An 11813-nucleotide genomic window follows, 5' to 3' on the forward strand; every position below is an offset into this window, starting at 1 on the left:
TCGCCAGTGTCTGAGGTATGGAACATGGTTCAAAGAATTAAAGGCAAACGTTCAAAATGTGCTGTTTAATATCTTAATGATGGTGATCATATAATTACTGACAAATCTTATATTGCAATATAATTGGCGAACCTCTTGCCAAAATTCATCATCGGCAAATTATGTCGCTGAGTTTCAGAGATATCAGAAACAACAGGACAAGACGAAAGTTAATTTTGATTCCAATAACGGGGAAGATTACAATGAAGTGTGTTACGACGTAAATTGTAATAATGCGGTAAAATGTAATAAACTGCGGCAAACTGTAATAACACTGCGGTAAATTGTAATAAAATATATTTCATTGACTATTATGTAAGGAAACATTCATGATGCTGAAATGTGAGACTAAGCTTCATAGAAATCAAAACCTGCACTTTTAAAACATTGAATTGACATAGATTACTCATCACAAACACTGCAAATTGTTGTAACAAGAAAGTCCCCACCGTCCCTAGTATGGTGATCTACCTTCAGTTGCTGGTGATCCATAGCCCGTTTTCATATTGTAAAATTATTGCTCCCCTGAAAGGGTATGTAAGACCACGTCTTTCAAAGTATATTTAATCTCACTACATTTTTAATCGTACAGTATTTGTCTTTTTAATGCATGGCTGAATGGATGGTGTAAATCCAACTAGGGTCCATGCAGGTAGCAAAAGTCCCCATGGTCCCTAGTATGGTGATCTACGAATATATGATGCATAAGTAGTGAAACCACAGTTAAAGTAATATAATTGCATTTAATATACCTTAAGTGGGATCCGGTTTTCATGCCAATAATGTTTTACACATTGCGTTAATATATAACGGATACCTGAAGCATTCCCCGTATATAATTGCATTCGGGGTTTGAGAGCTAACAATTAAAATATTTTGCATGCAATAAATGAACTTATTCTAATTTATCGAATGTGTGCATATCCCATATTTCTGCGCCATATAATAAGATTGGTTGTATTTCAACTATTTTAAAGAAAATGTTACAATTTACCATTCAGACTTTACTTAGATTAATAATAACTTCTATTAATGCACGTTCACCTCTCATCGCTAAATCAGCAATACAGTTTCCCATTATATGATTTGAAGAATATAATACACCTAGGTATTTATAACTATTTACTACAACAATCTTCTTGTCATTTAAAAAAATCACTGTTCAGGCCTAGCTAAGCGTCCGTTACTTTGAAAAACAACAATATTGGTTTTTATCAAGATCCATTAAACTGGAATGTTCTGTAAAACCATGTAATATGTTATGTAAAAAGTTTTCAGTCAGTCAGTCAGTCAGTCCACCCGTCCGTTCAGAAACTTTTCCGTCAAAGAATACACATAAGCGTGAAATTCAGAACACGGGATTAATCATTTTAAAATCTGAAGAGCTATTTGACAGAAAAGAAGAGAAAAACCAAAACAACATGCGAGAACCTGATCCTGTTGAGGAGTTCTTTCACGGACACAATTGATTTGTGAGATATAGTTGATTTAAGTGTCTTTAAGAAGACATGTCCGATTTCTGACAGTGAACAATACAATACAACTATGCTGCTGAAGAATAATATGGGTACAAATTGAGTGACAACAGATTGTAAAGGTGTATGCATAATAATTACACAATATATGCCTTGGTGGTTAGTTATTAGAAAATTCAATGGAGTCCCCCCTTGAAAGTCAAAATGATGGCAATATATACGTAATATAGGCTACATCATATTGTGGCACGAGATATATATACGTGTGTGCTTAGAGTATTCATTGAATTGAAATCTAATAGTATCTGTCGTGACATATAGTAGAATTTCCCGATCTGTTTCAGATGATAAAACATTGCTTCTGGAGGATTCAAGTCCACATTTAGAGTAAATTTAGGCTTGCCACGTTTTTAATCGTAGAATATGTATGCTTTTAATTTATGGCTAAATTTCTCTTCTGTCGCCAATGGCTGAAGGGATGGTGTAAATCCAACTAGGGTCCATGCAGGTAGCAAAATTAATGTAAGTCCCCATGGGCCCTGGTTTGGTGATCTACCTTCAGTTGTTGGCGATCAATAGCCCATTTTTATATCGTATTGTTCAAATATATTTTCCTACTTTTAAAGATATATGCTAGCTAGTTTTACCTCATGTGATAACCTAGTAATTTTACTGTCCTTCATGAACAGGGTTTTATATATTATATGTATTTATTATGAATTTCGAACTAGTCACGATATGGCTGAAATATTGCCGATGTGACTTTAAATCTTAACTCACTCACTCTGGAGGAGTCTACATAATGTTATGTCTTTCTGCTAACTGACTACAGTCATATTTGGTATAACACAAGTGAACTGCATGTTTATGCATTCCAACGTTTTTACAGTGACGTCAAGATGATATTGAAAAAGGGGTGAAATGCATCATATGTTATCTTTAGGACTACATTTTCTCAGTATAGTAGAGATTCTTGTACATTGGAGCCCTCTCATCCGGGATTCGAAACCAAGATCTCAGAGTGAGGCATAAAATATGCAATTTAACTCACTTCCCCACCTCCGCTTCCATAAGAAGCAACTGGTCACTTTGAGTTTCCCTCCTATTTATGATGATTACATCCATTGTGAAAATGGCACTTTTTTTACAGATGAATGAAATAAGGAAGCTGGGAAGCTTTTCAATGGACGGACGGATGGATGGATGGATGAAATGAATGATCAAGTTGTGGGGCTGATTTACAGATACCGCCGTTATTGATATCATCTGGCGTCAAGATGAATTATTACATGTACAGTGACGTGCCAAAAGTATTGCAAGAAACGTGTTTGCTCTATATCTCCCGGAAGCATTTACTGTCAACAAGAGTCTCTCTTTCGAAAACCGCCTAACATTTGCTTGTGAAATATGACACCGTTTATGACGTCATTGCTTGCGTTTTCATCTGTCGCGTGCCCAGCAGACGACATGGCTCGCAATGCGAAGGAACTGACAGAAAAGCAAAATGAATTACTAATATTTATTGAATTGCATCAAAAAGGTTTGAAAAATAGCAACATTGCACAAAAGTTAGCAGTTCTCAGATCTACTGTTGGGCGAAGAATTTGAAGAAAGCACAGAAAACAGACATCGTGGTGGTCGGCCTCGTGTGATTGGTTTGAGGGGGGATAGGCGACTTTTCCGTGTTGTTCGCCAGAAACAGGCGACGTTCCCTTACTGACATAACTGACATTTTAATTCTCAACACCATGTTCGAGTTTGTAGCAGGACAATTCAGAGACATTTACATCGGGTTGGCATAAAAAAACGAACGGCAAGAAAGGCTATCACCATTTTACATGTTAACCGCCAGAGGCGTGTGGTGTAGGGGAAAGTGACATTGACTTCATAGGTGGAAGAAAGTGTTGTTTCCTGTCCTTAGTATGGTGATCAGCGTTCAGTTGCTGGTGATCTATAGCCCGTTTTTATATTGTGTTGTTGTCCAGAGTGGTATATTTTTATGATAGCGTACTGGTTTTAGATTAAGGGCTGTGATACTCAAGTTTTAGTGTCCTTCGATGACAGGTTTTTACGTTCTGAATTTATTGATTTTAAAATTAAACAAAATTGTTCTCATCACGAAATTTCTGACATATTGCCGATGTGACGCTGAATATTAACTCACGCCCTGACTTTTTTATTGTCCAGGCAAGAAAGACATAGTTGTAAAACAAGGTACCAACAAGACACTTGTGATTGACGGCGATGTCATCTCCGAGTCATTGGCAAAGCACAATCGTTCTGTTTGTACAATATCAGTGGAAGGTAAGGCGATCAGAACATTAGACAGTAGCGGCAGCTCTTTCAAGCAAAAACCCTACAGCTGCTATTAATGAATTAACATTGTTTTACCTGGCTTAAATTTCGAGACAATTACGATGTTTTTTTATCTGTATATTCTGCAAGATGTGCCATGTACCCTTAGTAAACGGCTGCTGTTGTGTAGTTTCCAGTGGCGCCCTAACGGTCGGTGTACTGAGCAAGACCGATCAACACATGGCCTACGGTGCTCCGGCCGCCGTGAATTATTCTCCTTACATCGTCAGCCCCGACATCACCTCCACACAGCTGTCCCGGTTTCTCACTGGAAGGTGAAGTTTTGTGTTGTTGTCTCTGAAGCAAGTGCGTGTACACATATCAGAATTATCAATGAATTGTACTTCTGTTCACATAAATCATGGGATATCAACACCACTTCTACAAAAATGTTCTCATACGAAGTATGACATAGTAAATAACGAACAATATTTTAAGCATGTTCATTTAATTTTTTTTTCAGGCTCTACAAGTTTGTTAGTCCTGCTTTCTACCTGTCGCCGATCAGCAATGTGCAACTAACAGAAGACATCAACGTTGATTTGCCAACATCACCAGTAGATGAACACCAGGAATCAGCGATCATTCTATGGGACTCCGGTACAAATGCAACTATATAAAACCTTTTTAAGCATATCTGCGTTGTACCGCATTTTGAAAGGAACGAGTGAGTGACTGAGTTAAAATTTTACATCGCATCGGCAATGTTACAGCCATATAGCGATGAAAATAAATTAATTAATGTAAAATATCTGTCGACAAAGGACAGTAAAACCAACTAGTCTATCACAGATATATATATTTAAAACAAGTAATTAAATCTAAACTACTTTAACTATAGTGGACGATACAAAATAAACATAGACTATAGATCGCCAACAACTGAAGGTAGATCACCATACAAAGGACCATTGAAAGGAACGTTTGTGTATAATTTTACGCCGCTTTTTCCTATATGCAGCTAGCGTTTACTTTGCTTCGCTCATTTTACCGATGGTGAGAATCGAAACCAGATCTGTAGCGTAAACTTCCGTCCCCTTTTATAAGGACAACATCTGTTGTACCAATCAAGTTTCGGTTTTGCACACAGGTGACGATGTCTGGCGCCATGTCAGTGAAATCTGTGATACTGCTTCTTTGAGGAGTAACGTTTCAACGAATGATTCTCATGCAATACAGGTATGTATGCTAAAATTCTGGTATGCACTGCCACATACATTGTGCAACAGCTTGTAGTATTTTGTACTTTTCCATCTGCTCCACCAGTGAAAATCCGGGTTAGAATTTGATCTTCAGTAAAACCCATGCTTGACGTTTGAGGCGACTATCGGGATCAGGTTGTCAGACTCGCTGACTGGGTTGACGCATGTCATCGTATCGCCGTGGCGTAGATCGATGCTCATGCTGTTGATCACGGGCTTGTCTGGTGCATACTCTATTAACTGTATTGATTTGTCAGTCACAAGGGATAAATATTTCAGTGCCAAAACAGTTAAGGATCTTTTAGCAATATTAATTATCATTTAATTATTGAATTTTCAAAAGAAATTGAACCAACTGATAAATTTTGATCGATATGTCTTGTATATAGATATATATTTTATCATTGGTAATTGAGTTAGATACTTAGATTGTTAGTGGCGGTATACTCAAGGGAGGTTGAAGTACCTTAAAATTATTGTCCTCCTAAGAGGATACGTAAGCCCCAAAACATAAGAAGTAAAATATAATCTTCCACATTTTTACTCGAAGTATTATTGCCATTTTCATTTGTGGCTAAATTTGCCTACAATCGTCAGCTGCTGAAGGGATGGTTTGATTGAGCTAGGGTCCATGTAGGTAGCAAAGGCAATGTAAGTCCCCATGGTCCCTGGTATTGTGAGCTACTTTCGGTCGTGTGCAACATTTAGCCTGTTTTTATATTGTTTTGTCTTCTGTAATTGAAATATTTTAGATTGACACACCAGTTTTATATTTATACCTGTGATATTCTAGTTGTTTTTCCTGTCCTTCGATGACATTGCTGAGTGCGGCATAAAACTAAACTCAGTCACTCAGGTACCATTTGCTCCAATTTCTACATTTACATGTCCTTGTTTCTTAGTTACATTTTAGAACCTGCATATTATATGCAACGAAAGGCACAAGTTGCTTACCATAAAGACCTAACACAAGAAGAAAACTTAATTACATGCCATGTTGGTAGATGTCTAGGTAGGATAAGGCAAACGGATAAGATGCTATGCGATGGGGTCGTTTGTGGTCTTCAAAATCAAATAGATATACTCTCAGCGTATACAGATAAATGGCAGTTGAGTGTGAATCTAGATAAAACAAACATCGTTATATTCCGAAGAGGTGGTCCTTTGTCGGCTAGAGAGAAATGGTTTTTTAAAGATAAACGTATGAATGTTGTGAATGATTATAAATACCTTGGCATATTGTTTACCCATACGCTGAATCTGAATAAGTCCGTACTTAACCTGGCGAGGAGAGCAAAGAAAGCTCTTTTACAACTTCACTCTGTTGTTCCTATGCTCGGTCTTGTTCCACCGACTATTTACTTCAAATTATTTGACTCTCAGATACAACCGATTTTACTGTATGGATCTGAAATGTGGGGTTTTAAAGAGTATTATACCATAGAAAAAATTCATTTGCTTGCCTGTAAAAAGTTTCTAAATGTTGGTTTGTCAACACCAAATGTTATGGTTTATGGTGAATGTGGGAGGTTCCCATTGTACATAACATCTTATTGTCGTTTTTTAAAATATTGGTGTAAAATAATTAATATGCCTGAACATCGTTTACCTAAAAAAGCTTTCAATATGCTTTTACATCTTGATTATCTTGGAAAGAATAACTGGACATCCCATATTCGCACCTTACTATTTAGATATTGTTTGGGTTGTATTTGGTTATCACAGACAGTTGTCAATGCAAATATGTTTATTAAACAGTTTCGTATGCGGGCTATTGATATGTTTAAGCAGGAATGGCATTCAACTATTAATGAAAGTTCTAGATACGATTCATATCGTCAGTTTAAGTCGTTGCTTGAGCCAGAGTGTTATCTTGCTCACTTTCAATACAGAAATATTCGCAATGCTTTTATACGGTTTAGATTAGGCCTTAATGATTTATTAATTAACCGTGGAAGATATGTTTCTATGGAAAAAAAACCAAAGATTATGTCCATTCTGTTTTATTATTGAAGACGAATTCCATTTTATGTTTATTTGTCCTGTATATGAACATCTAAGAAATAAGTATCTACCGCAACTGTCTTTATCTCAAATCAATGTTAATCTATTGTCTTCCTTACTTTCCTGCAAAGAACCTCCAAAACAACACAAAAATTAAAGTTGCTCTATTTATCTACAATGCATTTTTGTTAAGAAAAGAATTGATTAGTTAGAAAATTGATTATATATGCCATTGTCAAGATGTATCTCTTTTGTATATGGGCCTATGGCCTTTCATACAATAAAGAATTGAATTGAATTGAATTGATACATGAGTAATAAGTTGAAATGGCAGGTTGGTGCTATTTTCAGGATTCACAAACATGGCGATGTCCTTGTCAGTTGGCATCAGGAATAGGGAAAATAACTCTGACAATTGTCATTATTAACAACAAAGACTGTTTTGATCGGGAGGTTTTAGTATGTGAAGGCACAACTGAATACCGAGATTGCAATCGTAGTGCGCAGACCCGGTGATCGTGAAACTTCTGCATTTGTGCTGTAATGAAATGGGACATTTCACAGTTTAATTGGGAGATCAGGATTTCACATGTTGTTTGATATTTGCACATGTGAATACCTCTGTACCAAGGTATCTTTATCAATGTACCTCGATGTATCGGACACATCTTCACGTGACATAGCCATGCGCGATTACTGTTCACCTTGTATTACTATGATAGTATTGCTAGTGGCAGATGTAAATCAGTAATACAGATCAGTCAATAATGCTGAACTTTAATATTTTCAGATCTGCAATTTAGTATTTAAGAGAAGCTTGACAAAATCAAATACACGCGAGAAGAGGGCAACGCTTCCTTTCTCGAGTCCAAGAATGTTTTCCGGTGCAATTGTGTCTAAACATATGAACAATACACCTCCCATCATTGACACCAGTGTTATCCAATGCGTCGAGGACAGCTTTGTGAAGCAAGTCATCAAGTACCACGATCTGCAGCATGACAATTTAACATTTACAGTAGAGGAGCATCCTTATCGCGGTGAAGCCAACCTCACAGCAGAGGGAATGCTATCCTACCGACCAGAGAAGGATTTTAATGGCTATGATAGTATCCTCGTAAATGCAACTGAGGTATTCATACATGATTTGGGAATACAATCATCTACATTTACGAAGAGAATACTCATCAACGTGTCAAATGTTAATGATCCACCTGTTACTTTCTACCAGAGGGACACCCAGTCGCCAATACCATCATTTGTTGAAAGTATTCACAAGGTGTATGTTGAAGGCAATCTGACGGATCACTCGCTGGGCTCGTTTTGGATCGCAGATGTTGATGACCCTGAAGAGCTGACAATCCTTCAAAAGGATGCAAGGGGACTGGCAGCCAACTTTACACTTACACAGGTTGATGCGCCTGGGGAAGATGAAGAGACATACAGAAGCATGTCCATGATATACTCAGGGACAACTCTGACCAAACATTATTTGAAGCTGAGGACCCTCAAGGAATTCCATGGGAGCATCCAGTTCTCTCTGCTGGCTTTAGATACGAATAAGAGCTTCAGCCACGCCCTGTCCATCCGCGTGTTTGTCCTCACCAGCCCATGTTACCATGGTAGCTGTGCTCCAAGATACCCGAATTTACCATGTGAACATCCAGACAGAGCAACCAGCTTTCAAGCCTATCACTGTGAATGTGTAGCTGGTTACGAAGGACAGTTCTGCGAGAAGGAAATCAACGAATGTCTGAATACCCCCTGTTCCCTTCTGTATGATTGCGAAGACAAACTGGCGACCTATGAGTGTCTCCTGAACATCCCGAAAATTCTTGCCATACTTGTCTGCATTCTTCTGCTCTGTCCAGGTGTTGCCTTTTACATAAGTCGCAAGTACAGACAAAGACGTCACATTTGGTAAGTAATATTTTTACTTTTACTTGGTAATAGGCATGGTACTATATGATTGTTTTTTTGTCTGATAAGGCAGATCTCACAGTCATCACTTGTTTAGAGTTTGCTTTTGCATGTTGTATTGTTCACTTTGATGGTATCTTAATACGCATGTAAATGTTTGTTTTGTGGTGTCGACGTTTGATAAAATTCATTTTTGTTTGAAGGAATGTGCCGGACAACATTCCACATACACATACGAATCCTGTATACCTAGTAGGGTTCACATCAACAGAACAACACAGTGACGGTGGATCAGACACGGAGCAGACGACTTCCGGGTCGGCCTCCACCTAGGAACAACTACAAGACACCTGGGTGCCGTTGTACAAAGCGATCTCATCGCTAAGGTGACCCTAACTCTCATACCTTAGCCTAGTTAAGATGATCTTAGCGCTAAGGTTGTTTTGTACAACAGCATCCCACTGGTTTTCAAGAAAATTACAGAAGCACGCCTGCCTTGTTCATGGGTCAAGGACACGCTAAGATTCCTCACAGGAAACTGACAAACCCTCTGTCGAACTCACATAAAACCCTTCGTGCAGCTGTTGACTGAAAGTGTCGAATTGTTCTGTTTGTAGTTTAGATATTCTGGTAAACCCTAGGCTTCATTTGTAACTCATATTAGAGGAACCCTATTAGTAGCATTTTGGGTACTCACTGCGAAGCTGTCACTGACATGAATGACTGATTTCTCATGACATCATTCAATCATATGGATATTCTCGCCACGAGGAAATTGCTTTCAATCGACCGCTTATATTATATTGAGATTTTGCATGTACCATGTACATTTCGTGCTGTCGTAATTAATAAATAGATCTTGTGACACCATCCTCCTTGCATTTGTCGTCTTTTAGGGAAGCGAGTGCTCATCAAGACATCAGTGATCGGATCGAGGGTGCGGGTAAATTTTACATATTTCAAAGTTTATTATTGTTTCTTAGATCATATTTGTATTATTCCAATGAATGGAATCTTGGATAGGGAGAAATCATTGCTGTTCATTTTCAAAGGGAAGTTTTCGTAATATGATGCGTTATAAAATCGCATTTGCTGTCATTATCTCGTGAAGAATACTGATGCAAATAATATATAATAGGTGTACCCATGGGGATATTGTAATATGGACAATCAGTACCTATGCCTATGTGCATGATTACATTTATTACACGTTAAAGTTAGATGGCTAAATGTTTTTTTCACATGTTGAATTTGCAAAAGTCCGAAGGTCTGACCAACAGGTTGTAATGAAACAGTGACGTAGACAAGTTCAGAAACACTTATGCAAATATTTCAATTGTACACAGATTTATCGTTATGTTATGTGGTTGTACTTTAAAGTATAAACAATAGTTGATTGAACAATGTTACATCTATGAGATGTGAATGACGAGTGCTACTGGTAGGGCAGGCCACGTTCATTCTTTTGGCGAACACCTGGTGTCATCACTGTACCCCTATGATTCATTCACAATTTCCAACATGAATTATGCAATGAAATATGTTTCTACCTTAGTAATATATGAAAAGGGGTGAATGTTTTAGTGTTTTCTTTCTATAAAGCGTCGCTAGTCATCGTAATTTTGTAAGTTATATATATATATACACACACACACATACATATATAATGTCCACCATAAATGTAACAATACATATATTCATAAAGGTGTACTATTGTTTGCTTTATCGCAATTGTGGACAAGGGCTTTTTCAAAGAAGCTGGTCTGGAAACATTTACTCGGACGGATAACCCCAATCTAATTCCGCCTATCGATGTGGAATTAATTACTGTGGGGTTAGTCCTCCAACTGTTTCAACCTGTTTGGAAAAGCAGGAAATTAAATACCAAAATTAAACAACTAGACATGAAGAGAAGGATTTTTCTGAAGAGCAAGACCCTTCACCGAAAATTTAATTGGCACAGTTTCTGCAACAGCGATTTGAAATGACAACCAAAGAGAGGACAACGCCCCCCAAAACTGCCCTAGTCCATCCCAGCTCAGACGCAAATACCCCTTCACCACAATCAAGCCCTCCGCCCGGATTTCATATGCCTCAATTCCCCATAATAGTCAACCCAATGGCCTATATATTATCACCCGCTTGCTTTCATAGGTTACCCCCTGTTCCTAATCCCTGGCCCACCAGCACATTTCTTCTTCAGCCTTTCAGTTCTACTTCTCAATTCCCAAATGAAATATCTCCTACTTCAACACCTTAGCCTTCTGTTAAATCCCACCCCGATTCCAATAACAATCATATATCCCAAGTGACAGTCTACTTCTTCCGGTCCCACTCCACCCATTTTCGATTTTTGTGTCCACTCACAACCCCAGCACCAATTCCAATTCACATTCGCACCAATCTTCTGTCTCTCAAGGTGCACACTCATCCAAGGAGTATATAAAGTAAAAATCACAAAACAATAAATACGCTAAGAAAGTGAAAGAACAGACACATATGCTACATCAACTACAGAAACAGAAATATAAACGGACTTCCCACGCAACCTCTAAACGCTTTATTAATGCTCATGTTTAGATACTGGCACAGACTGGCAGAAAGAAGTGTGACCAGTTACAAATGGACGTCGATATTCGATATGCTTATTACAGAAGTTGAATCGACATCCCCATTGGCACCTGCCGGTACCAAATTTAATCCCAAATTCACAGGAATCGACTTAATGAAAGGGAAGACTTATAGTGGCAAGACAGTTAAATGCGTTTGGCATCTTTCGGCTGAAAATGTAGGTTATTCACATGTAGGGCGTGTTATA

The 11813-nt window shown here is 38.0% G+C and overlaps 1 protein-coding gene across 1 annotated transcript; it reads left to right on the plus strand.

The window, feature by feature from the left end:
- Positions 1-2645: 2645 nt before the first annotated feature.
- LOC124279451 lies at positions 2646-9865 on the plus strand. The gene is made up of 7 exons (XM_046715282.1): positions 2646-3460; positions 3702-3818; positions 4000-4144; positions 4333-4469; positions 4960-5048; positions 7866-8995; positions 9199-9865. Exons 3-7 carry the CDS (start codon positions 4050-4052, stop codon positions 9326-9328), a joined length of 1581 nt encoding a protein of 526 aa, XP_046571238.1. The 5' UTR covers positions 2646-3460; positions 3702-3818; positions 4000-4049; the 3' UTR covers positions 9329-9865.
- The last annotated feature ends 1948 nt before the right edge of the window (positions 9866-11813 follow it).

This window comes from Haliotis rubra, unplaced genomic scaffold, assembly GCF_003918875.1.
Source record: "Haliotis rubra isolate DU_JTF1 unplaced genomic scaffold, ASM391887v1 Scf25, whole genome shotgun sequence".
In the NCBI taxonomy this organism is placed as follows: domain Eukaryota; kingdom Metazoa; phylum Mollusca; class Gastropoda; order Lepetellida; family Haliotidae; genus Haliotis; species Haliotis rubra.

What these genes read in the sequence shown, in the direction of transcription:
- LOC124279451 (XM_046715282.1), top strand. Translation starts at nt 4,050, where the DNA reads ATGGCCTACGGTGCTCCGGCCGCCGTGAATTATTCTCCTTACATCGTC. An exon ending in TCCCGGTTTCTCACTGGAAG is followed by an intron (nt 4,145 to 4,332) that starts GTGAAGTTTTGT and finishes TTTTTTTTTCAG; the next exon opens with GCTCTACAAGTTTGTTAGTC. An exon ending in ATGATTCTCATGCAATACAG is followed by an intron (nt 5,049 to 7,865) that starts GTATGTATGCTA and finishes TAATATTTTCAG; the next exon opens with ATCTGCAATTTAGTATTTAA.